Source organism: Hyla sarda, chromosome 1 (genome assembly GCF_029499605.1).
Source record: "Hyla sarda isolate aHylSar1 chromosome 1, aHylSar1.hap1, whole genome shotgun sequence".
NCBI lineage: Eukaryota > Metazoa > Chordata > Amphibia > Anura > Hylidae > Hyla > Hyla sarda.
In genome coordinates this window covers 6,886,762-6,914,719 of record NC_079189.1, presented here as the reverse complement: position 1 = coordinate 6,914,719, position 27,958 = coordinate 6,886,762, and the positions used below count along the sequence as shown (strand labels likewise).

The 27,958-nt window shown below is 42.5% G+C and overlaps 2 protein-coding genes across 8 annotated transcripts in view; one reads left to right on the top strand and one right to left on the bottom strand.

Annotated features, from left to right (window-relative positions):
• The window catches only part of LOC130294358 (tachylectin-2-like), a 109,018-nt gene that overhangs the window by 51,433 nt on the left and 29,627 nt on the right, over positions 1-27,958 (bottom strand). For 5 of the 7 annotated variants that reach the window (XM_056544885.1, XM_056544163.1, XM_056544085.1 and 2 more), the window contains one exon: positions 27,004-27,190. The gene's annotated coding sequence lies outside the window, so the exon portion shown is untranslated. Of the gene's footprint in view, positions 1-6,964; positions 7,036-15,909; positions 16,170-27,003; positions 27,191-27,958 lie in introns of those variants that run through there. The other 2 variants (XM_056544257.1, XM_056544659.1) reach the window with 2 other exon arrangements.
• On the top strand, positions 1,112-13,128 carry LOC130312699 (tachylectin-2-like). Its single transcript, XM_056552590.1, has 4 exons — positions 1,112-1,450; positions 5,497-5,637; positions 7,039-7,970; positions 13,087-13,128. Exons 2-4 carry the CDS (start codon positions 5,613-5,615, stop codon positions 13,126-13,128), a joined length of 999 nt encoding a protein of 332 aa, XP_056408565.1. The 5' UTR covers positions 1,112-1,450; positions 5,497-5,612.

The window sequence follows — 27,958 nt, the reverse complement described above, 5'->3', positions numbered from 1 at the left end:
CATTTTACAAGAAAAGGGGGTGTGGCCACGGGGTAAAGGGGTCGTGTTCCCGACAAACGGGGTGTGGCCCTGACAGTTTTGAAAAATCCCAACAAAGTTACTAAGGTTTCCACAGAAAATATGGTCGATTTGAGCTGAGGAAAACCCGACAGATCAGAACAATTGTAAAAAAAGCAAAATGTAGGGAAACCTTAGTAAATACCTTGGAAAATACCAGTTGGAAATCCAAACCCACAAAGAAACCTACACTCCACTCTTAGTAAATAAGCCCCACTACGTTTTGGCCCCCGTTAATCGTATCCCTCTGCATCCCACTGAAAATGAGATGCTGACATATACTGTTAGGCTGGGATTCCACTGAGATTTTTTTCTGGTGTTTTTGGAAAATTGCCACTGCAGTTTTTGAGCCAAAGGCAGAAGTGTATTCAAAAGAAATGGGAAATATAAAGAAAGCACTTATACTTCTCCTCCATTATGGATCCACTTCTGATTTCAGCTCAAAAACTGCAGTGGCAGTTTTTCAAAAAACGCCAGGAAAAACCTGTGTGAAAACCTAGCCTTACAGGCGCAGCGGACCCCATTCACTTCTATGGCCGAAAGGAGTCACCTAGTCATTTTGGGACGTGTGCGCTATTTTCAAAGTTCTACAGCCTCTGTCATTAATCCCCTTAAAATAGCACATATGTCCTGAACGGGGTCACTAGGGGTGACTCCATTTGGCAGCAGAAATGAATGGGGTGCGCTGCTCCCGTTAACAGTATACGTTTTCGGCAGGATGCTGACAGATACAATTAACGGGGGCCAAAATTTAGTGTGTTCCAACCCTTAGGTTAAGTTTCCACTTGGTTTTTTTTCTGGCAGTTTTTGGAAATCTGTCACTACAGTTTTTGAGCCAAAGCCAGAAGTGTATTCAAAAAGAATAGGACATATAAAGGAAGGACTTACACTTTTCCTCCCTTATGGATCCACTTCTGACTTTGGCTCAAAAACTGCAGTGGCAGTATTCCAAAAACTGCCAGAAAAAAACCCAAGTGAAAACTTAGCCTTACACTTTAACCAACGGACCTGTTAAACTTATGTTGAAACGCAATCTGAACGAAGCCTTAAACATATCTATGGGGGAGAGTTATCAAAACTTGTGCAAAGGAAAAGTTGCCCATAGAAACCAATCAGATCGCTTCTTTCATTTGGCAGAGCCTTGTTAAAAATGGGCAACTGGGCAACTTTTCCTCTAGACAAGTTTTGATAAATCTCCCCCAATGTGAACGAAGCCAAACTGAGCCAAAACGTCGGTGTGAACGCGGCTGGAAGGCCCTGGCTGCTTGGAGTAGGGATTGCTGGGTCCCCAGGTGTTTGGGATGGTTGTGGCTGATCTCCTGCAGGACTGAGGTGAGGACTATAAGAGGACCTACAGCTCCAGCTCATGTCTCTCTCCTGGAGTGGCCATGCTGTGAGTAGTGTTGGGGGTTTGGACAAGGTGCAGTCGCCTCAGCTCTGCTTAGTCAGCTGTGTAGTCAGTGACCAGATGGCCTGGATGGCTTTTACTGCCTGAGAAGAACATGAAGCTGGTTGTGGTCGGTGGCGCCATACTTGGCCGGTGGGGATTATTGTGCCATCCAACCCCAGAGCTGGGAATCACCTGTGTATTTTCTACATGATGCATAAAGTTGCTTATAAGTGGTTTTAAGGGAATGTGTCAAATCTATACTTAATAATAATAATAATAATATAATTTTTTTTTTTTTTTTTTTTATTGTCCGGAAATACAAAATTATATATAATAATAAATATATAAAATTCTCCACAGCTGACCAGCAGAGGGTGCTGTCATGAGAACCTGGTGGCAAGTAACCTGTAACTTGGCTGCTATAAATTTCGCCCTCTCCCTGATGGTGACCTTTTTACCCAACCCCTCCCCTTGGAGAGAAACTGAATCAGAACTGTATAGATCAGACTAATATATCTATCCCAAAATGTATGTATTTTTCTTCTTCTCCTGCCTGAAATCCGATGCGAACTTCCCCAAAACAAAGCACCAAACCATTCCTTGAGTTGTGTTTGTGGTATTGCAGCTCAGTTCCATTAGTGAATGGAGCCAAGTTGTAATACCACACACAACCAGAGGACAGGTGTGGGGCATATTTTTATTTTTTTAAAGAAAATGGCTGTACATTTCTATTCCTGGAGAAATCCTCCTATAAGGGGCGATGCTGTGCTCCTTTGGGGCCAGACAGTAAGCAGCTATCTATCTCTATTCTCTATCCTCGTCAAAATGAGGAGTGTTTTGCTCCTCTGTGGGATTAACCCTTTTTGTTACATGTTATCCTATCAGTACATATATTTGGTAATGGCGACAAAATCAGCAATTCTAGTGTGCTTTTTGTTTGGGTTCACTTGTGGGATAAAATGACCGACACTGGTGTGATTATTGAGGGTGAGAGCCAGCTGCTGCTGATGGCAGCCATCCCTCACTGTATCAGGCTCTTGAACTGTCTCTATAGTCAGAATGCAGCTACTGTACTCAGGAACACGTATAGATCTGATCGGTCTGGATTGGCCTTTGGTTAGGCAACGTGTTTTGTGTCTTTGTCCAGATCTATTTTCTTATACAGGGTGCGCCATTTATATGTATACACCTTAATAAAATGGGAATGGTTGGTGATAACTTCCTGTTTGTGACACATTAGTAAATGTGAGGGGGAAACTTCAAGATGGGTGGTGACCATGGCGGCCATTTTGACTCCAACTTTTGTTTTTTCAATAGGAAGAGGGTCATGTGACACATCAAACTTATCGGGAATTTCAAAAGAAAAACAATGATGTTCTTGGTTTTAACATAACTTTATTCTTTCATGAGTTATTTACAAGTTTCTGACCACTTATAAAATGTGTTCAATGTGCTGCCCATTGTGTTGGATTGTCAATGCAACCCTCTTCTCTATATACTGCTATATACTACTATATACACCGCAGGAGAAATGCTAGCACAGGCTTCCAGTATCCGTATACACTGCTATATACTACTATATACACCGCAGGAGAAATGCTAGCACAGGCTTCCAGTATCCGTATACACTGCTATATACTACTATATATACCGCAGGAGAAATGCTAGCACAGGCTTCCAGTATCCGTATACACTACTATATACACCGCAGGAGAAATGATAGCACAGGCTTCCAGTATCCGTATACACTGCTATATACTACTATATACACCGCAGAAGAAATGCCAGCACAGGCTTCCAGTATCCGAATACACTGCTATATACTACTATATACACCGCAGAAGAAATGCCAGCACAGGCTTCCAGTATCCGAATGCACTGCTATATACTGCTATATACACCGCAGGAGAAATGCTAGCACAGGCTTCCAGTATCTATATACACTGCTATATACACCGCAGGAGAAATGCTAGCACAGGCTTCCAGTATCCGTATACACTGCTATATACTACTATACACACCGCAGGAGAAATGCTAGCACAGGCTTCCAGTATCCGTAGTTTCAGGTGCTGCACATCTCGTATCTTCACAGCATAGACAATTGCCTTCAGATGACCCCAAAGATAAAAGTCTAAGGGGGTCAGATCGGGAGACCTTGGGGGTCATTCAACTGGCCCACGATGACCAATCCACTTTCCAGGAAACTGTTCATCTAGGAATGCTCGGACCTGACACCCATAATGTGGTGGTCACCATCTTGCTGGAAAAACTCAGGGAACGTGCAGCTTCAGTGCATAAAGAGGGAAACATCATCATGGAGCAATTTCACATATCCAGTGGCCTTGAGGTTTCCATTGATGAAGAATGGCCCCACTATCTTTGTATCCCATATACCACACCAGACCATCAATGTTTGTGTTCCAACAGTCCTGGAGGGATCTGTCCAATGTGGGTTAGTGTCAGACCAATAGCGCTGGTTTTGTTTGTTAACTTCACCATTCACATAAAAATTTCCTCATCACTGAACAAAATCTTCTGCGGAAACTGAGGGTCCTGTTCAAATTTTTGTTTTGCCCATTCTGCAGCACCTGAAACTACGGATACTGGAAGCCTGTGCTAGCATTTCTCCTGCGGTGTATATAGTAGTATATAGCAGTGTATACGGATACTGGAAGCCTGTGCTAGCATTTCTCCTGCGGTGTATATAGTAGTATATAGCAGTGTATACGGATACTGGAAGCCTGTGCCAGTATTTCTCCTGCAGTGTATATAGTAGTATATAGCAGTGTATACGGATACTGGAAGCCTGTGCTAGCATTTCTCCTGCAGTGTATACGGATACTGGAAGCCTGTGCTAGCATTTCTCCTGCGGTGTATATAGTAGTATATAGCAGTGTATACGGATACTGGAAGCCTGTGCCAGTATTTCTCCTGCAGTGTATATAGTAGTATATAGCAGTGTATACAGATACTGGAAGCCTGTGCTAGCATTTCTCCTGCGGCGGTGTATATAGTAGTATATAGCAGTGTATACAGATACTGGATGCCTGTGCTAGCATTTCTCCTGCGGTGTATATAGCAGTGTATACGGATACTGGAAGCCAGTGCTGGCATTTCTCCTGCGGTGTATATAGTAGTATATTGCAGTGTATATAGATACTGGAAGCCTGTGCTAGCATTTCTCCTGCGGTGTATATAGTAGTATATAGCAGTGTATACGGATACTGGAAGCCTGTGCTAGCATTTCTCCTGCAGTGTATACGGATACTGGAAGCCTGTGCTAGCATTTCTCCTGCAGTGTATATAGTAGTATATTGCAGTGTATATAGATACTGGAAGCCTGTGCTAGCATTTCTCCTGCGGTGTATATAGTAGTATATAGCAGTGTATACAGATACTGGAAGCCTGTGCTAGCATTTCTCCTGCGGTGTGTATATAGTAGTATATAGCAGTGTATACGGATACTGGAAGCCTGTGCTAGCATTTCTCCTGCGGTGTATATAGTAGTATATAGAGAAGAGGGTTGCATTGACAATCCAACACAATGGGCAGCACATTGAACACATTTTAGAAGTGGTCAGAAACTTGTAAATAACTCATGAAAGAATAAAGTTACGTTAAAACCAAGAACATCATTGTTTTTCTTGTGAAATTCCCAATAAGTTTGATGTGTCACATGACCCTCTTCATATTGGAAAAATAAAAGTTGGATTCAAAATGGCCGCCATGTTCACCACCCATCTTGAATAGTTTCCCCCTCACATATACTAATGTGTCACAAGCAGGAAGTTATCACCAACCATTCCCATTTTATTAAGGTGAATCCATATAACTGGCCCTCCCTGTAGAATGTGATAACTTTTCCCCTTAACAAAGGAAATGCTGATGTAGTCTTAATTAAAAGTTTATATTGTCAGTTTGTACCAGGACTTAGGAGGAATTGATTCTATGCATTTTTATCATATTTTCCCTCCATATAGTAATTTATAAGGTCATAATCCCTGACACAATGAATATAACCCTTCATGCTCTGACACCTTCTCTTACAGATTAGTTTAGGTGCTCCAGATCCAGAATAATCCATTCCTCCGCTTCCAGCAGTGATCCAGAACTCTACTAGACTCCAGAAGACCAAGTGTTCTACACGAAAAACCATAAAGCACCAATGGCGCATAAAGTGGATCAGCCTCGTAAGGACACATTTTCCTTTATTTATTTTTTATTTTACAGCTCTGGAAGATCAGAAAGTAAACATTTAATAGGGTTTTCTGGACACTATACATTATAAATAGCCTCAGGACAGGTCATCAATGTCTGATCAGGGTGCTGACACCCGGCCCCTACATCGATCAGCTGGCCAGGCGAGCCGCAGCTTCAGCACATATACAATGAATGGGCTGGAAACCATTTACTTCAATGGGTGATGAGCAACAGGTACCCAGCAGCACCACCACAGTGACTGCCACAAAGCTTCCAGCCCCAGTCACTATCCATGTGCCAGAGCCACAGCTCACCCGATCAGCTGATTAATGGAGGGGCCTGGTGTCAGCACCCCCGCCAATCAGACATTGTTGACCTATCCTGAGAAGCCATCAATGTAGAATGCCCAGAAAACCCCTTATGCAGTCCTTCCAAACTTCCAAGGCTTTGTTAACACAAGAGAATTTCCCAGTATAAGCTCAGAACTGATTCCATCATTTATTTCTGCCCAGGGAGTTGGTGGTTTTCTGCACAAAATGTGGGAATTTCTTCTACACAGAATTTCAGACAGACGTCCATGTGGAAGATCCATCTGCATTCAGTGCAGAAACAAACAGCCGTCTCGCCTTCCAGAAACATATGACGGAATCAACTGCAAGCTCACACTTGGAAATATGGTTTGAGCTTAGCCTTCAAGCGTCCTAAAAAAAGTAGGATGTTTACCAAATGATGCCGACCCTTTTATGGTTAATGGAAATTTTTATCTAATTAAACTTCTTCATGAGAATTTTAGAATCTGATCACAAATGATAGCTGAAGGTGTCGACCAAAAGTTACAAATAACAAAGTACAATTGCAGAAACAATATTTTGGAATAACTTGGATGAACTAAAGCCCTGTTAAAAGTGGGCCTTGGCCCTTCAAAAGGGTACTCCGCTGCTAGATATCTTATCCCCTATCCAAAGGATAGGGGAGGCACGGCCATGTCCTCATGCCCACTGCTGCAGGAACCCGGCATTTAGGTCTGGCAACTTAAACGCCGGGTTCCTGCTGCAGTGGCCGTGACGATATGGCCGTGCCTCCTCATGACGTCACGCCACCCCCCCCCCCCCCATTCATGTCTGAGAGGGGGTGTTTCTGCTGACACGTCCCTCCCATAGACATGGATGGAGGGGGCGTGGCTGTGATGTCATGATCACTGCTTCCGGCTCTGAACAAACTTTACAAATTATGAGATCCAGCAGGTTAGGCTATAGAACCTTACAATCTGTGTAAGGGAGGAGATAGAAGAGGTGGGGAATGAGTAAATATTCTGACCTGAGGAGATAATGATCTATGAAGAATCGGTAGATGCAACAGGCGAAGAGTAAGAATTGTTTGTTTCCTTTCAGGAACGCTCCTTCTGGCAGTGGAGAAGAATTTTACAGTCAAAATCGGCTTACCACCCATGAACCCAAGGGATGACTTTAACGGCAGGGCGGCTGTTCTTGGAAAGATTAATAATGTCAGCCATATAGCCTGTAGTCCAGATGGTGAACTCTTCTGTATCTGTGGTGGAGACCTGTACAGAGGTCCAATGCCTTCCAATATAGATGTCAATTGGTTTTCGGTGGCGCGAAGAGTTGGAAAAGCTGTATGGAACAGAATTGTCCTTATGTTCTTCCACCCCAAGGGAGATTTCTACGTCACCACAAATGATGGAGAATTTTATAAGGGTCCCCCACCAGATAATGAGCATGTACCTTGGATCTATGATCAGGCGAAAAGAATAGGACATGGTGGTTGGAAGCAGTATGAAGCCTTGTTCTTCAGTCCAGAAGGCATTCTATACGCTGTGGGCAATGATAAACTCTTCAAGGCTCCACCACCTACTGAGGAAAGTGTCCAATGGGATTCTTCATGTACCTGTATTGGAGGCAGTGACTGGAGCAGACTCACTCACTTTATATCCTTTAGTCCTGATGGAAAACTCTGGGCTGTAGATAAATGGAACGGACACATCTTCAGAGGAAACCCACCAGCCCAAGAAGACCAAAACTATCGGGCACAGGCTCAGGATCTGGGATCTAACTATAATGTATATAGGTTTCTGGCATTTACAAAAGATGCGACAATCCGGAAAATTGTGAATTTTCAATTCCTGGTTGACCAGGCGCAACTATTGTCTCAAGCCCCCGAGGTGTTACAGGAGAAGATCTACGACAACCGAAAGAGCAGTTGTACCCTGACACACACACTTGCGTATGTATTCTTCTATAGGCTGATGTTACTTTTAGAAGCAGATACTTGGGAATTTCTTAGAACACCCTCCCCCCACCCCATGGTAAATATTGCTCGATGGTCTATAAAACTAAAAAGGGAAAGATGAAAACCACTTTATAACCAGAGTATAGACAAAAAATAACAATAACAATGTTATCAGAACAGTTGACCCCATTGCCAGGTTAGGGTTGGGCACTTGGCCATTATCTAACCACCTATCATGACCACATGTAACATAGTAACTTAGTTTATAAGGTTGACAAAAGACCAGAGTTCATCAAGTTCAACCTATAACCCTAATGAGTCCCTATTGAGTTGATCCAAAGGAAGGTAAAAAACCCTCATAATAGAGGTAAAAATTCCTTCTCAACTCCAAATATGGCATCAGAATAAATCCCTGGATCAACGTTCTGTCCCTATAAATCTAGCATACATAACCTGTAATGTTGTTTTTCTCCAAAAATGCATCTAGACCCCTTTTGAACTCTTTTTTTTTTTTTTTTTTTTTTTTTTCACCATGACCACCTCCTCTGGCAGAGTACCATGGTCTCACTGCTCTTACAGTAAAGAACCCCCGTCTGTGCTGGTGTAGAAACCTTCCTTCCGCTAAACGTAGAGGATGCCCAATTGTTATAAATACAGTCCTGGGTATAAATAGATCATGGGAGAGATCTCTGTACTGCCCCCTGATATATTTATACATAGTTATTAGGTCGCCCCTAAGCCTTTTTTGTAAACTAAATTACCCTAATTCTGAATCTTTCTGGGTACTGTAGTCCTCCCATTCCCCGTATTACCCTGGTTGCCCATCTTTGAACCCTCTCCAGCTCCACCATATCTTTCTTGTACACTGGTGCCCAGTACTGTACACAGTATTCTAAGTGTGGTCTGACTAGTGATTTGTACAGCGGTAGAATTATTTCCTTGTTGTGGGCATTTATTCCCCTATTGATGCACCCCATTATTTTATTTGCCTTGGCAGCAGCTGCCTGACACTGATCGCTACAGCTAAATTTACTGTTAACTAAAACTCCTAAATGCTTTTCCATGTCAGTCGTCCCAAATGTTTTTTCATTTAATACATAATCCCAGCCCGGATTTTTCCTCCCCATGTGCATTACCTTACATTTATCAATGTTGAACCTCATCTGCCACATCTCAGCCCAAACCCCCAACCTATCCAGATCCATTTGTAACAGTGCACTGTCCTCTATAGTGTTATCTACTATACACAGTGCACTGTCCTCTATAGTGTTTACCGCTTTAGAGTTTAGTATCATCTGCAAAGATTGCTACTTTACTATTCATCCCCTCTATAAGGTCATTTAATTAATATATTAAATAGAACTGGACCCAAGACGGACCCCTGTGGTACCCCACTAGTAACAGTCACCCAATCAGAATAAGTACCATTAATAACCACCCTCTGTTTCCTATCACTGAGCCAGTTACTTACCCACTTACACTTATCCTTCTCATTTTATGTGGCACTGTATTATGTGGTTGCGGTCATGCACTTCACTCTCCACTGGTCTGAGGTAAGGGGAGTCCTATATATGTATGAGTTAGAGCCTTGGTGGTATATAAATGACCAGTCACTGAGTCTACCTGTTGGCAGAACTTTAGTCTTGATCTCCTTCCCTTCAGCCTGATCTCATGCCATGCACCTTTTTCCTTTTGGGTCCAAATCTATTATGGTGGCATTATGTAGATGCCATCCTACTATGGTCAGGGGATATAAAATTATTCGTGGACCTCATTATACTTGACATTATATTTAATTTCCCCATCCCCAAAAGAATATAGAGTCGTTGGTTAACCTCTTCATGATACACAATGGCCCTGATTTACTAAGTGTTGTGTAGGTTTCTTTGTGGGTTTTAATTCCCTACAATTTATTTTCCACAGTATTTACTAAGGTTTTCCTACATTTTCCACTTTCCCTACAATTTGCTTTTTTTTTTTTACACCTGCTCTGATCTGTAGGGTTTTCCTCAGCTCAAATCCACCACATTTTATGTGGAAACCTTAGTAAATATGTTGGGTTTTTGTGAAAATGTCGGGAACATGCCCCTTTTCGGAGACCACGCCCTCTTTTCCCAGTGGCCACACCCCTTTTTCAGTTTTTCTTAGCAAAATGGAGAGTTAGTCGGGGTTTTTTCGATTCCGGCACACAACCCAACAAAACATGTCGGGTTTGCAATAGTAAATGAGGGCCAATGTGTGTTCATGTCATGTGCACAATCTGGGATTGACTTGAGGGGAGGATGCATTATAGCAACCACAACTGTATTGGTAGCCGGCGCTCGCCGTTAATAACAAACATCAGCGATTACTGGGGTGGGTCATTTTAACCCTTCAAATATAAAAAAATTCCAGCTGCCAGTGGATTGGGGTCTCTGATCAGCACCCTGCAGCTTGATCGCGGGGTGCTGATCAGTTCATATGGCAGGTGGAGGCACTCTGAAGAGCACGGATTCCATCAATCATTGTTATGTGATTGCATTGATCAGTATAATAAGCAATCTAATTGCAGATATATATATCACAGTGGAAAATTATCTGTATAGTGCTGTGGAATCTGTTGTCGCTATATAAGTATTAGTATTATATGGCCACTTTATGATACATAAATGATCCCACTATGCTTGCAGTCCTATATCTGATATGTAATGTGCATATGTCAGGGCCAGATACATTATTACAGTATCCAGGGGTATGCAGTTCTGGAGATGGCAGTGGGAGCCTTGTGGGGAAAAATGGTCTGACTACCCAATTGCGACTATTCTAAGCAGGTGATCATTGGGGCTGAAGTAATCCTGGCACCAATTCACTCCACTGTTTTTCTGCGCTCCAGTTATACTGCATGGGGTGCATGAGTTACTTCTGGTTATTCCTGGCACCATGCGCTCCAGTGGAACAGGCAGTGGCGGTCCGGGAATTGCCAAGGTGTAAACCCCTACCAAATAATCAGCTAGGTCTCCGTCAAATAGTTTGGTTTGTATTCCAATCTTTGGCACAATTTGATCTATGCACCCTTATACAGGATGACTCGGTCTGGCACTGTGTATCATGTCTGCTAGATCCTTTACCATGCATAACATTTGGTACTGTATATCTCCTGAGGAACCCTATTCTTACCATAGGGAGAAACCCATGGAGTTTATTTTTTTTTTTTTTGTCATTTCCACTGTATATACTTAATTTTGACTGTCACTTAGTGGGTTAGTGGGGGGTTTGGGAGGGGAGAGGGGTCTAGGCGAGGAAATATGGGTACTTTGGGTTACTCAGGGAAAAGTCTGGTTGGGGGCGGGGGGACGTTGAACTCCCTTATTAGGGTTGGAACAGCTATTAGGGAAAGAGTCTGAGGGAAAGACTTATTTTTCATGGCCTGGATATGACATTGGGAAACTTCTTCTTCTTAGAAACCTGTCCTCTCCTTTGAGTTTGATCTTCAACACGAGTAATGAGAACCACGCCGATTTCCATACTTCAGACACGTGAGTGACCACTTTCGCTATGTTGCTAACAGTATTGGTTTTGTCTCTGTAGGTACAGCTGCAACTGTTAAAATAGTTACATAAAAGTGATATATTTTAAAGGAGTACTCTGGGTTGGGATTATCTATCCCCTATGCTAAGGATGGGGCATAGGTGTCTGATCATGCAGGGTCTGACCGTTAGTATTCCTGCAATCTACTGGACCGCACGCTGGCTCCCCCCATGAATGGAACTGTGTAGACCACCGCACAAAACTGTGGAAGAAAAACCCTTTCCCAGTGCATCTGTATGGGAGAGCCACAGTACAGCACTACGACTTTCCCCGGCAGACAGAGGTCGAAACCCACCTGCAACGATCAGACACTGATCTCCTATCCTGTCCATGCAGGTAAATAGCTTGACAATTACAACCATAAATTTACTGTGCGGGTAGTAAGGGAAGTAGTATCGGAGTTCAACAGAACTCAATGGTAAAACGGAATGACATAAAATTACACAGAATGTCCATTTTATGTCCCAAAAAAAACCACACAGCCGAAAATTGAGAGAACATAGCCTTAGGGCCAAGGCACAAGTCCTGCAGGAACACATGGGAACGGAGTTCCTGATTTTTTTTTTTTCCACAGCAAGAATACAGTTCCCATTAGCAAGAGTCCTGCAGGACCAGCTCTTAAAGGGGTACCTTGTTGGGAAACAATTTTATTTTCATATCAACTGGTGCCAGAAAGTCTAATGGATTTGTAAATTACTTCTATTTAAAAATCTTAATCCTCCATTACTTATCAGCTGCTGTATGCTACAGAGGAAGTTGTGTAGTTATTTCCAGTCTGACCACTGCTTTCTGCTGACATCTCTGTCCAGAGTAGAAGTTCATCATGGAGATTTGCTCCTACTTTGGACAGTTCCTGACATGGACAAAGCTGTCAGCAGAGAGCACAGTGGTCAGACTAGAAAGGACTACACAACTTCCTGTGAAGCATACAACAGATAAGTACTGAAAGGATTAAGATTTTTAAGTAGAAGTAATTTACAAATCAGTTTAACTTGCTGGCACCTGCACTATTAAAGGGATATTCCGGGCAAGAAATATTTTATCACCTATCCAAAGGATAGGGGATAAGATGTCTGATCGCGGGGGGCCCGCTGCTGAGACCCCCCCCCCCCCCCCCCGCAATATCCCTGCAGCAGCCTCATTCTGTGCAGGTGCTGAGTCTCCAGTTTCAGAAAGCTCCAGGTTTCCAGGACTGGGGAAGTGACCCCCATTCATGTCTATCAGAGGGGGCTTGATGGCCGTCACGCCCCCTCCCATGGACATGAATGGAAGGGGGCGTGGCGTGATGTCACTTCCCCAGTCCCGGAAACCCAGCGCCCCCATCCCCCCCCCCCCCCCCCCCCCCCCCCCCGCGATCAGACATCTTAATCCCTTTTTTAATGGGTTAAAATTTGTCTACAAGATCAGTGTAGGTGTCGTATAGTAACCTGAACTTCTGGCTATTGTAAGACTGAGTTGGTGACCGATGATCTCTTTGGTGAACTGAAAATGAATGCCATAAATCTGAACATTATGGGGGAGATTTATGAAAACCTGTCAAGAGGAAGAGTTGCTGAGTTGCCCATAGCAACCAATCAGGACAGTTTTTGATAAATCTCCCCTTCTGTCTTTTATTGTTTTTTCAGGTTCAACAAAACTATAAAGGAGTCCAGCAGTTTTTCCCATGAACACGGATTCACTTTTCAGGCGGGAAATGAAGTTACTTTTGAGGGAGGAATCCCTGTTGTTGCCGAAATATCTGGGAAATTTACAGTGAACATGAGCACCACCCACAAATGGAACTTCACAAAGACCAATGAGACTCCGGTAGGTCAGAGGTCACTCTGTAAATGAAGAAGCTCCTGGACGTGTGTGGGGGATCTGATTTTTTAGGTTGTTACAGACAGACCTGATTCTGACACAATCACTTTAGTTTAGTGGGGGCAGTGCCTATGAAAAGAATTCTCCTGCCTTTTACCCTGCCATGAAGGGCTGGACTTTACTTGAAGGGGTACTCCACCCCTAGACATCTTACCCCCCTATTCAAAGGATGGGGGGGATAAGATGTCTGATCGTGGGGGGGGGGGGGGGGTCAGGCAGTTGGAGAACTATTAGATAATAAATACCTAAATGAGAGGTGACTAGGGGCAGGCTAGTTAAAAACCCCAACGTGCTAGGGACTCTGGCTATGGGGACTTATATACAAAGGTACCGGATAGGATGCGGTACCGGGACACCACACAGTCGCCCATAGCAACCAATTTGAGTTTTAAAAATGTCTCTAAAAAATCTGACTTGAATGGTATAAGCAACTGCTCGTGTTCCTCTGCACCAGTTTTGATCTCCTACTTTTCAGATTCTATAGGAACAGGATGTGAAAAATGTAGAAAAACGTGGAAGTTGTCTAAGACCCTGCGCTTCTCATTCATGTACGTTTTAATCAAAATGTGCAAGCTATGGCTACCTGTGTAGATCAGCGACCACCACAGCACTAGTACCCATTGGGGAATGGCCCAGTGGCCGAGCAACCCCAAGACTACTTGACCTAGACCCTGGCTCTGGGCTGCACCACCCCAGACACTGCAATAGAAACAATGGCCACCACACCAGTTTGAACTTCACACACCCTGTGCTCCCAGTCTGAGTACTTAAAGGGGTACTCTGCTGCTTAGCATTTGCAACAAACTGTTCTGAACGCTGGAGGTGGGAGCTTGTGATGTCATAGCCCCGCCCCCTCATGGCATCACGCCCAGTCCCCTCAAAGCAAGTGTATGGGAGGAGGCGTGACAGCCGTCATGCCCCCTCCCATAGACATTCATTGAGGGGGGGGGAGCGTGATGCCAGGAGGGGGCAGGGCTATGAAGTCACAGCTCCAGCATCCGGAACAGCTTGTTGCAAATGCTGAGCAGTGGAGTACCCCTTTAAAGGAGATCTGCAGCCCTAGACACTTATCCCATACCTGCAGGATAGGGGATAAGTGTCTGATCACAGGATGTCCGAACACTGGGACCCCCGTGATCTCCTATATGGGGCCGCGGCTCACCAGTGCAGGAGGCGTGTCGGCCGCAAAATGATGCAACGGCCGACACTCCCCCTCTCCATGTACCTCTATGGGAGAGGTGGAGATGCAGTGTTCATGCATCCCCCGCCTCTCCCATAGAGCTGTGTGGAGGGGGAGTGTCTGTCTGCCTCGGTGAGGTCGACACGAACATTAGCTGCGCAGAGCCAGGTCTCCCGTACAGCGGGTCCCAGCAGTCAGACCCCCGCGGTCAGACACTTATCCCCTATTCGCAATATAAGGGGATAAGTGTCCTATGGCTCCAGTACTCCTTTTAAAAACTCCGGGAAACAGACCCTTTTACAGTCTCCTGCTGATAGAATTTTACTAACTTTCTATTCAGCTGCAAAACATCCCAGATACTGGACCACTCTGACTCTTGTCCATCCGACTGATATCACACATGGCCACTAATGTTCATTCTTTGTCTTTTACAGATTTCCTTCTCATTGGGCACAAACATAGAGCTGGAGCCCCAGAAAGCTATTCGGATGGTGGCCTCAGTGATAAAGGGGGAAATAAATGTCCCGTACAAGGCAAAAGCCCGGACCCTGTTTGGTGCTGAGGTTGAAGTTCGGGGGATGTGGAGAGGGGTCTCACATTACCACCTGATCGTTACCCAAGAGGATTATAATAATTAGGTCACATGACCCAGGTGGAATCCAGATTTCACTTTCTGCAAGAAAATTAGTTCTGATCAGTTGCTGCTGCTTCACGTGTCTGAAGGATTTCCAATAAACCTTAGAATGAGCAATAAAATCTGCCGGGTCTGTGGTTTTTATCCATTTCATTTATTTTACTTTACTTACTTGTATGGAATGTCCCAAGCCCTATGGTCCATCTTGGTCCACCCCAATGACTTTTTTTTTTTTTCAGACAATATAAGTTAGATTCTTTGTTTGGAAAAAAAAACATGTTTTGCTAGATCAGGCTTAGATTCTGTAAAGAATAACCACCCACACAGGGATACTACTAATTAAATTCCATTATTGTGCTGCTGCAGACATCAGGGAAGATGAGATTAAGTAGTTAATCTGTTTTCCATTAGTCTGTCAGCAGCACAAGATTCCCTCCCTAAAAAATATTTTTTTTCTTTATAAATAACTCTGAGGGGTAGGGAGAATGTCCAGTTATACTACAAAGTGTTGTAATTATTAAAAATTCCACAGGTCCTGCCAGCTCACAGAGGGGATTGTTAACCCATTATTGTGCTGCTGACACACTAAGGGAAAACAGACTGACTACTTAAATCTTATCTTGTTATAAACAAACAAAAAAATTTGACCACTGGTAGAGAGAAAAATCATTTTGTCACTTTTGGGAAACGTGTCTCTAGTTAAGTTGTTTCTTTGGTCCTCCAACTTAAAGTAATGGCTTCCTTGCTTGTCAGGCACTTGGCAACTTGAATTACCGAGCAGTGCTTTGGCATCATGTCTTCTTGTCTGCGACCTCAATACGTCATGTTGAACCTGGTGTGATGTACTTCAGATATGGCTGAAGAATCTCTTGTCCCTCCTGAATACATCTGGGTTGGTTCCGAATGGACGTCTCTTGCGTCTCGGTTAGCTCTGTTCCCAGGATCTCTTGGTTCCAGACAAAAAGACATTAGGATTCCGCCATCTGTCCTACCATCAACACCTGATCCCATTTTGGGGTATCACCTAGGCAATTCTAAAGAAAACGGACATAAGCAAAAACACAACATAGACTTTATCAAACATATTCTAAGCCAACACTAGTAACCACTGAAAAGAAGCGCACACCAATTAGGAAAAACGTGTATACTTTATTAAATTATGTCATAACATGAGAAAAGGAGCAAGGCTAAAATCATTTAAAAACTCTATAAACTAGAGTACACAACATGGGAGAGGGGCCCCCCCACCCTCTCCACACAATCCCGTCTAACAAGGTACAGGTAATATATAAACAGAACTGACTGTGGAAACAAGCATGAAGAAATCACTAAATAAATGACCAGTGACCCTCCTTAAGCACAATGCACATTATATATAAAGGTTGACAATGATATACAAGGCATGAGCCTATACTAGTACCAGACGGGATGACAGAGCCCCACGCGTTCCGTCCTCAGGGGTATTGTGAATGACTGCCATATGCCTCTTTTTATCTATACTTATTAGTAATTACATACCACTCAGGTGTGCGTCAGTCTCCCGATCCGGAAAGCTGGCATGGACTTCCGTCCTCTGTCAGCTTCCGGTATAATCCGTAGCGCCATAACAACTCATGAAATATTATGTCACATCTGCCCATCCTATGCCTCAATACAGTACATCACTATGCTGTGCATTGAGCGCAGCATGTGATGCGACGACTCACGTGTCTCTATTTGGACACGTCGGTAGTCATGTGATCACATATCCCTAGCGACGAGCATAAATAAACACAGTACTCAATAACTCAGAGTATGGGCGTCACACTACTGAACATCCTATCACGCCTCCCATACACCGGACCACACAACGGGACAATTCAAGTAAATATCAACAGGAATACAAGAAAAATGTATATGTACAGGTTGGGAGAATAAAAATTCCAAAAAAGGGGGGACAGTTATCAACATACCAATAAAGCAAAAAACAAATACCTATAAGACAACTGAAAAATAAATAAAGAGAATGAGAAAAATAAAGAATAAAAAAATAATTAATAAATAAAAAGTGTGTGTATATATATATATATATATATATATATATATATATATATATATATATATATATAAAAATGAAAAATGAAAATTGAAAAATAAAGTAGAAAATATACGTGTACATGAAAAAAAAAAAAAACAATTATTTAAGAAATTGATACCCACCTAAATAATAGGGTAATCTAATCCATACCCCTTTATTTATATATAAATAAATATTTCCATAGATATTGATAAACTTATATAAATTCATTATACACATGTATAAATATATACATATATATATATTTTGTGATACCAAATCCAAAGGTGATAAATAAAATTAAAAAAAATAAAAAATTATCAAATGTTATCAAACCTATACCTGCCTATTTTTGGCTCTTTACCTTCTGCCATATAGCAGCTAAGTAGAAGATACTTCGGTTTCTACCAAAGAATACAAACTACAGTGTGATCTAGAATAGATAGAACTATTCTTCCTCTGTTAGGCTATTACTGCCCTAGGATTTACGTCTATTTAGGATAATAATCCAATGAATACTTGAGATGACCTCTAAACAGTTACATATGTTCAGTGGAACATGGTTACAACAAGTTAGTCACAGATGAGACAAAAACATGGGTTATTAACTGCACATTTTCAGGTTTACAATACCACCACCAATTATATGGAATTTATCATGTGTCTCATCTTCAAATTTGGAATAGTTTTGTTTCCAGTTCCGGCTCTTATGAATCCCTCTGGGTTGTCCATGGCACAAAGCTCAGCTACTTTTCTTTCTTTAAGACTGAAATAAAAAAAACTTACACAAACATCATATTAATCCTGTGGAAAAATGTGATTTGTAATCAATAATAATCATTAATTAGCATGATTCACTTGTTATAATTAATTCAATTAAGCAATTTGTTTAATTCACTGGACACTCCTATCTCGGCTATAAAACTTTTCTTTTAATTCGTTTTAAGAATTAAAGAAATCTCATTCAGTATGAGAGAAATCTGCTCTGATTACAATGTCTAACTCACTAAGCATTATGGAATTAACTCTTCCTTATCGTCAGATTGACTTAAGAAATCAACTCACAGTGCAGCTCTGCGACCTCTGACCTCTTTATTGACCTATACCTAGGACTAAGGAATGTGCTCATTTCCCCCCTCCCATCTCTAGGATGGTGGGCAAAATTATTATAATAACGTCAGCAGAGAGAACTGTGGTCGTGATGTCATCAGAGAGCATTCCAAAAAGAAAAGAATTGCCTCTGTAGTATTCAGCAGCTAATAAGTACTGGAAGGATTATGATTTTTTAATAGAAGTAATTTACAAATATGTTTAACTTTCTGCCACCAGTTGATTTAAAAGAAAAAAGGTTTTCACCGGAGTACCCTTTTAAGTAACAAAGATTTAAAGGGGTACTCCGCCCCTAGACATCTTATCCCCTGTCCAAAGCATAGGGGATAAGATGTCAGATCACGGAGGTCCCGCCGCTGGGGACCCCCGGGATCTCGGCTGCAGCACGCACCTGTTGCGGCTTCCGGAAATGCTGGAGGCTTCAGCTCCCGACCACGGTGACGTGAAATCCTGACATCACAAAAAAAAATAAAAATTAGACCAAAAGGGGACTATAAAGGCCAAAGAACACAACTAATTACCTAACCCCAAGGCCGTAGCCTGGGGTGCAAAACACCTCTAAATAGTCCCCCCTAAAATATAACTTTTATTATATATCCAGTTAAAATAAAAATTAAAGTAAACCCAGTAAAGTGAAAATTTAAAATGGAATGTCGGGTAGGTTAGTGCTTATAAGATCTGAGCAACATTGCTCCACTGTTAAGGGCTCTGCAGCAACCCTATATGCCTACTCTGACACCGACTTAAAACACTAGATTGCCGCCTCTACATGTTTCGCCGTCTCCACGGCGTTTTCAAGAGGCAAATTTTTATTTTAACTGGATATATAATAAGTTATATTTTAGGGGGGACTATTTAGAGGTGTTTTGCACTCCAGGCTATGGCCTTGGGGTTAGGTAATTAATCGTGACATCACGCCCCGCCCCTCAATGCAAGTCTATGGGAGGGGGCGTGACAGCAAAATCTGGACTCATTGCTGCCACTCCAGTGCTTTTGTTGCCATCCATTTTCTTTTTGACATATGTTTGGGGTCATTGTCCTGCTGGAAGACCCAAGATCTCGGACGCAAACCCAGCTTTCTGACACTGGGTGTTAGGAATCATGGCAGGTGTACTACAAGAGGTAGTGGATCCTCTGGGCCTGTGTGGATAGAGACTTGAGCTGTGTCAGGGAGCGGGGTCTAAGGTGCCACCGGTCTTCACCAGAGTCCCCCGCAAAGCAGGATGGTCTTGCTGCGGCGGGTGACACCCAGGTCGCTACCCCTGGCACGACTCGTCCACACAGGTAGCTGGGTGGGTGAAGTGGCACAGACAGAGACTGGCAGGATGTGGCAGGCAGGACGTCACTGGCAAGGCAGAAGGACAAGGCAGGAACACTGGAACAGGAAAGGCCGGAACTAAGGACAGGTACACAGACACTGGAACAGGACCACACTCCGGCTAGGACAAACAAAGACTAAGACAGACAACCAAGATCCAGCCCAGGGAGCAGGGAGGAGCATATACTATAGAGCAGAGACAGGTGCAAGTACTTTAATTGGGTACTGGCCCTTTAAGAAAATGAGCTGCGGGACAACATGGAACTGAGAAACAGGACCGTGATTGACAGCGGGCAGCGGGGACAGAAAGCGCTCACAGCCGGAGTGCAACTGTAACACTGGGCTGTACAGTGCGACCCAAAATCCATTGGTAATCCTCAGATTTCATAATGCCTTGCACACGATCTCTGCACCCAGTGCCAGAGGCATCAAAACAACCCAAAACATCACTGAACCTGCACCATATTTCACTGTAGGTTCTGTGTTCTTTTCTTTTGTAAGCCTCATTCTGTTTTTGGTAAACAGTAGAATGATGTGCTTTACCAAAAAAGCTCTATCTTGGTCTCATCTGTTCACAAAACATTTTCCCCAAAGGATTTTTGCTTACTCAAGTTTATTTTGGCAAAATGTAGTCTTGCTTTTTTATGTCTCTGTGTCAGCAGTGGGGTCCTCCTGGGTCTCCTCCATAGTGGGGTTCTCCTGGGTCTTCTGCCATAGTGTTTCATTTCATTTAAATGTCGACAGATAGTTCGCCCTGACACTGATGCTCCATGAGCCTGCAGGACAGCTTGACTATTTTTGGAACTTGTTTGGGGCTGCTTTTCCACCATCCGGACTATCCTGCACATTTCATAAATTTTTCGTTTCCATCCACACCCAGGGAGATAAGCTACAGTGCCATGGGTTGCAAACTTCTTGATAATGTTGTGTACTGTGGACAAAGGCAAATCTGGATCTCTGGAGATGGACTTGTAACCTTGAGATTGTTGATATTAGACTTGTGCACTAGAAAAATTTTCGTTTAATTTCGTTTCGTTTTTTCGTTTTGGAAAAAAATTTCGGTTCGGCAATATTTTCGGTTTAGATTTTTCGGATACATTCGGTATTCGGGTATTCGTGTTGTTTTTTTCGGATACATTCGGTATTCGGGTACATTCGGTAAATCTTTAGTCTTTTTTTGGACTTTAGCGATCCTAATAAATAATGGAGATACCTTTTTTATTAAAATTTCGCAGGGTATCATAAAAAAATCATAATAAAAAAGATACAGTGGTGATGAAAAAAATTATATCTAACGAAATGTATCATTTTTATTATGAAATGTTTATTCATTTTTAAACAGGGATCAATTTATGTGAGCGGGTAAAGCACTAAAAATGTAGCCGACAATAATGAAAATGTAGTGTGTGCGTGTTTTTCACTTTTTTTAAAAACATTTTTTAGGTAGTACTACTACTCCCAGCATGGAACACACTCTTCCATGATGGGAGTAGTAGTTACCTGTACTAATTGACAGATCGCAGGGGTCCCTTGCGATCATCTTGTATAATGTATAGATGCAGCGGCCGCTCTTCTATGGTCCCCTGCACTCACGTATATGTACACATATTCATATTTCCCGCAGAGCTGTGATTGGCCAGATGGTTCCAGCCCATCACAGCTCTCTGTGAGAAATAGGAATATGTGTATATATACGGCCGTGCAGGGGACCATAGGAGAGCGGCCGCCGCATTCATACATTATACTGGAGGATCACAGCGGCTGTCAGGAGTAATACCTGTAGTGATCTTCGCTTTACTACAAGTACTACCACTCCCAACATGGAGTACACTCTGCTCCATGCTGGGAGCTGTAGTACCTGTATTAATAGACAGATCGCAGCAGGTGTCAGAAGTTACACTCGCTGCGATATGTCTATTAATGCAGGTACTACAGCTCCCAGCATGGAGCAGAGTGTGCTCCATGTTGGGAGTATTAGTACCTGCAGTAAGGGACAGATCCCAGGGATGTCACTCCTCCTGACACCCGCTGCGATCCTCCTGATGTGAATGTCGGGATCAGCTGTTCTCAGGGCTACAGAGCCGGGAGAACAGCTGACGCTGAGCCGTAGGTATACATCGTATATCTACTGCCCAGCAAGAACTTACAGTGAGCTTGCAATGTGTATATACAGTATACACATTGCTGGCTCACTTAACCCCTTGCTGAGCTGTGCGCTATGCGCAAGCCCAGCAAGGGAAGAGTTAACTTACACTGCTGGACAGTGTAGGTTAACCCTTTGTGCGGTATACACTTTATACAGCTATCTATAGATAGCTGTATACAGTGTATACAGAAGACGAAGTCCAGCTTACTTCCCTGAGTCCTGGGCCGGGTTCGTGTAGCTCCGCCCCCTAGTGATGACGTCATTAGGGGGCGGAGCTACAGAAGGGAACAAGGCTAGTTTATCTGAAGCTCTGTTCACATTGTACGTTTTGTATAATGTGAACAGACCCTTCTGGCAGTGTCTACCCAGACAGGGAGACTCCAGCTGTTGCTAAACTACAACTCCCAGCATGCCCAGACAGCCAAAGGCTGTCTGGGCATGCTGGGAGTTGTAGTTTTGCACCAATTGGTGGCTCCCTGTTTGGGTAGACATTGCATCATGGGTGCTCTCCCCAGCGGACAGCGCCAAAAATGTCATAACCAATTTTTTGTGTTTTTTCTTCTCGTTTCAGATCCGTGTATGCAGAGGATTACTGCGGATTCGATGGATTACGGCGGATTATTTTTTTTCCCTTTAATAAAATGGTTAACGAGGGCTGTGGGGGAGTGTTTTTTTAAATAAAATAATTTTTCCAATGTGTTGTGTTTTTTTTAAATTTTTATTGAATTTTCAGGGTTAGTAGCGGAAGCTGTCTTATTGACGGAATCCATTACTAGGCCAGGGCTTAGTGCTAGCCCCAAAAACAGCTAGCGCTAACCCCCAATTATTACCCTGGTACCCACCGCCACAGGGGTGCCAGGAAGAGCCGGTACCAACAGGCCCGGAGCGTCAAAAATGGCGCTCCTGGACCTAGGCGGTAACAGGCTGGCGTTATTTAGGCTGGGGAGGGCCAGTAACAATGGTCCTCACCCACCCTGGTAACGTCAGGCTGTTGCTGTTTGGTTGGTATTGTGCTGAGAATGAAAATACGGGGAACCCTATGCGTTTTTTTTTTAAATTTAAATAAATAAATAAATAAATAAATAAAAAAAACGCATAGGGTTCCCCGTATTTTCATTCTCAGCCAGATACCAACCAAACAGCAACAGCCTGACGTTACCAGGGTGGGCGAGGACCATTGTTACTGGCCCTCCCCAGCCTAAATAACGCCAGCCTGTTACCGCCTAGGCCCAGGAGCGCCATTTTGACGCTCCGGGCCTGTTGGTACCGGCTCTTCCTGGCACCCCTGTGGCGGTGGGTACCGGGGTAATAATTGGGGGTTAGCGCTAGCTGTTTTTGGGGCTAGCACTAAGCCCTGGCCTAGTAATGGATTCCGTCAATAAGACAGCGTCCACTACTAACCTTGAAAATTCAATTAAAAAAAAAAACACAACACATTGGAAAAATTATTTTATTTAAAAAAACACTCCCCCACAGCCCTCATTAACCATTTTATTAAAGGAAAAAATAAATAATCCGCCGTAATCCATCGAATCCGCAGTAATCCTCTGCATACACGGATCTGAAACGAGAAGAAAAAACACAAAAAATTGGTTATGACATTTTTGGCGCTGTCCGCTGGGGAGAGCACCCATGATGCAATGTCTACCCAAACAGGGAGGCACCAATTGGTGCAAAACTATAACTCCCAGCATGCCCAGACAGCCTTTGGCTGTCTGGGCATGCTGGGAGTTGTAGTTTAGCAACAGCTGGAGTCTCCCTGTCTGGGTGGACACTGCCAGAAGGGTCTGTTCACATTATACAAAACGTACAATGTGAACAGAGCTTCAGATAAACTAGCCTTGTTCCCTTCTGTAGCTCCGCCCCCCTAATGACGTCATCACTAGGGGGCGGAGCTACACGAACCCCGCCCGGGACTCGAGGGAAGTAAGCTGGACTTCGTCTTCTGTATACACTGTATACAGCTATCTATAGATAGCTGTATATAGTGTGTACCGCCCAAAGGGTTAACCTACACTGTCCAGCAGTGTAAGTTAACTCTTCCCTTGCTGGGCTTGCGCATAGCGCACAGCTCAGCAAGGGGTTAAGTGAGCCAGCAATGTGTATACTGTATACACATTGCAAGCTCACTGTAAGTTCTTGCTGGGCAGTAGATATACGATGTATACCTACGGCTCAGCGTCAGCTGTTCTCCTGGCTCTGTAGCCCTGAGAACAGCTGATCCCGACATTCACATCAGGAGGATCGCAGCGGGTGTCAGGAGGAGTGACATCCCTGGGATCTGTCCCTTACTGCAGGTACTAATACTCCCAACATGGAGCACACTCTGCTCCATGCTGGGAGCTGTAGTACATGCATTAATAGACATATGGCAGCGAGTGTAACCGCTGCGATCTGTCTATTAATACAGGTACTACAGCTCCCAGCATGGAGCAGAGTGTACTCCATGTTGGGAGAGGTAGTACTTGTAGTAAAGCGAAGATCACTACAGGTATTACTCCTGACACCCGCTGCGATCCTCAAGTATAATGTATGGATGCGGCAGCCGCTCTCCTATGGTCCCCTGCACGGCCGTATATATACACATATTCCTATTTCTCACAGAGAGTTGTGATTGGCTGGAACCATCTGGCCAATCACAGCTCTGCAGGAAATATGAATATGTGTACATATACGTGAGTGCAGGGGACCATAGAAGAGCAGCCGGCGCATCTATACATTATACAAGAGGATCGCAAGGGACCCCTGCGATCTGTCAATTAGTACAGGTAACTACTACTCCCATCATGGAAGAGTGTGTTCCATGCTGGGAGTAGTAGTACTACCTAAAAAATGTTTTTAAAAAAAGTGAAAAACAAGCACACACTACATTTTCATTATTGTCGGCTACATTTTTAGTGCTTTACCCGCTCACATAAATTGATCCCTGTTTAAAAATGAATAAACATTTCATAATAAAAATGATACATTTCATTAGATACAATTTTTTCCATCACCACTGTATCTTTTTTATTATGATTTTTTTCATGATACCCTACGAAATTTTTATAAAAAAGGTATCTCCATAATCTTTTAGGATTGCTAAAGTCCAAAAAAAGAATAAAAAGATTTACCGAATGTACCCGAATACCGAATGTATCCGAAAAATCAAACTATCTATATCCTTTTTATTATATTTGTTATCAGAATGAATTCTTCACGTTCGTTTACAGATAACGAATGCATTCGTTATTTACAGCATTATGGTTGGGAAATAACGAATGTATTCGTTACTTTGCTATTCGTATTATCGTGGCTATTCGGGAATGTTCAAAATATGTTTTCGTGCATTCGGTTCGGTCCGAATGCACGAAAACGGTAAAATTCGTTAATTTAGACATTCGTGCCGAACCGAATTGCACATGTCTAGTTGATATTTTTTCCACAATTATGGTTCTCAAGTCCTCAGACAGTTCTCTTCTCGTCTTTCTGTTGTCCATGCTTAGTGTAGCACACACAGATAAACAATGCAAAGACTAAGTGAACTTCGCTCCATTTTATCTGCTTTCAGGTGTGATTTTTATATTGCCCACACCTGTTACTTGCCCCAGGTGAGTTTAAAGGAGTATAACATGTTTGAAACAATCTTATTTTTCCACAATTTTAAAAGGGTGCCAATAATTGTTACCATCGCATTTTTGGAATTTGGTGACATTATGTCCAATTTGCTTTTTTTCCTCCTTTTTTGGATTTAGTTCCATTACACACAAAGAGAATAAACGTGTATAGCAAAACCTGTGTTACTGCAATCCTTTCCTGTGAGAAATACTTCATTTTTCTGGAAAATTTCAGGGGTGCCAATGTTTATGGCCATGACTGTATATATCTACCATGCATACCATGGCTACAGGATATCTGCCTTGAGTGAGAAGACCATGACCAATCTAACAATACTTTGGTAATATTAACCCAATATGGAATTATACAACAAGTTACCAGCCTTACAATTTGACTATAGTTCATCCAATCTCAAAATGATGGGCACTTCATCACATGTCATCCTGGATCCCTTAATAGATCTGCAGAATTTGTCTATTAAGAAATTTTACAGTGACAAAAACTGTAATTTACATCCACAACTAGACGGGTATTTAAATGAAAGCTAGACCAGTATTTCACTAAATAATTCCTACTAATAATTGGATTAAGAAATATAACAGTAATCTTACACATTATCAAAGTATACCATGGCCCAAAACAAAAGAATTTAGTTAGCAAAGACAAATTATTTAAATGCAGTTACTCTTTTTAGAGAACCCCCACCTTCTGCAGTCTATCAGCATGGGGTCAACAGCATCACAACTTTTCAGAGGGAATTAACACACAACTTTTTCTCCCCCCTTTAGATTACCAAGGGCTGGTAAGTGTTAAAAACATCACTTTAGCACTTACTATACAAACAGACTTAGCTTGCAAAAGGGTTTGGAAACAGCGTTCTGCTGTCCAGTGCCAAACCAGTTTCAGTCCAGGTACATTCTTGGAAGAAGCTCACAAATATGTGAAAAGACATTTTGAAAATTTATGAAAATTATCAAAAATATCAAAATTATTAATACAATTCACATCTGAGTACACAGGTATTATGAAAGTATGCAGATTTATAGGTTATAAGGTAATAAACATAAATGAGTAATAAACACAATGATATATGCAAATGAATATCAATTAGACATGTTAGTAAAGCATTATAAGCTTGTTAGAACAATACATGTGAGTAGTAAGTAACTTCAATAATATCCAAACCCCACACCTAGACGCTACTCCAGGTGGGGGTGCAAAACCCTTTTTGAAGCACCCTCCCTAAAACTTCACTTTTATTTCAATTGCATATTAAAATGTTTTTGGGGTAAACAGAACAGTTTTAAAAACCCAGCTGATCTTGTCCAACTGATATAATTGTATTACTATTTGGTATTCCAAATCATGTATCTCCTGTGCCTGCAGTGCTACAGGATCTATATTATTGACACTCAGCTGTATCTAAAAACCAACAACCAATGCCTCCCCTACATGTTTCGTGACAGCAGTCACGTCATCAGGGGTATATGAGGCATAAGACACGCGGCGGCCCTTAATTCCACCTTTTATAGTTTCGATCCCTTCATCCATCCCAAGAATTCTCCAATCACTTCCCAGTTTACTTCCCAAGTTCTTGCATCCATCCAATCCTAGTTTAGTTTCTAAGGATAATTTGCTTACCTTATATGTGCGCCACTTTTCGCCATGCTCCGTATTTCCTGTCCCTCTGTAAACTCTTTCCCCTGCCTAGTATTGAAGTTCCGCTATTTCCGGTACTTGTCAGTCACGTGAGGTCTTCAGTGACGTTTCTGTTACTCATTGGATAGCCCGATCATGTGGTTCAAACTTCTCATGATTGGCTCATTATCTGTCAAAACAAACATAGTGGACATTTTGGATGTAACCACTACTCGCGCATGCGCGCGGACTTAGAAAAAGATCCACAACATACTTCATTGGGTCCTTCAACTCCTCACGCATGCGCACGAACTTAGAATTTATGTATACCTAAACCTGGGTGAATGATATACACTCTGAAAAAACCTTTTTAATGTATTCATTACCTCTATTGATGGTTTTATTTACGGCTCTATGCATGTTACAACATGATTTATGATTAGAGATGATGCTCAAAAAAATAATAAAGATAAAATTAAATCATGTCAGCCACTGACCTGGAGATAAATATATGAATTATGTTAGTTTGAGACTTATAGCATGAGTCCTATCAGATACACCAGATACCAAGAATAATGATAGGCCCACATTGTTCTCTATACTATCATTATACATGTTCTATTTCATATAGGGGAACAGACCACAGTAAATAATCACCCCGATGATGAGGTCTCCATCCTGGTAATTGTTCTGTAAATTATCAACAACTTCAATCTCCTTTAGATCACAGGATAATTGTGTTGAAGGAAGCCAAAGAAGTATCAATATAGTAAGGGAAATGAACATGCTATTGGAATAGGATGAGGAAAAAGAAGTATATGGTATTCTAACTATTACATGGAGAATAGAAGAGGCAAGAACAACAACACAGAGAAGACGGCAGCTCATAGTATCAGTGATATTATGGTGACTGCTCTCATCTCTCCTCTTCTTATACATTATAATGGGATATATTTTA

Excerpts from the sequence above, each read along its gene's own strand:
- LOC130312699 (XM_056552590.1), top strand. The coding sequence starts at position 5,613 with ATGGCGCATAAAGTGGATCAGCCTC. Across the intron at positions 5,638-7,038 it reads GCATAAAGTGGATCAGCCTC|GAACGCTCCTTCTGGCAGTG; the intron begins GTAAGGACACAT and ends GTTTCCTTTCAG. Across the intron at positions 7,971-13,086 it reads CACCCTCCCCCCACCCCATG|GTTCAACAAAACTATAAAGG; the intron begins GTAAATATTGCT and ends TTGTTTTTTCAG.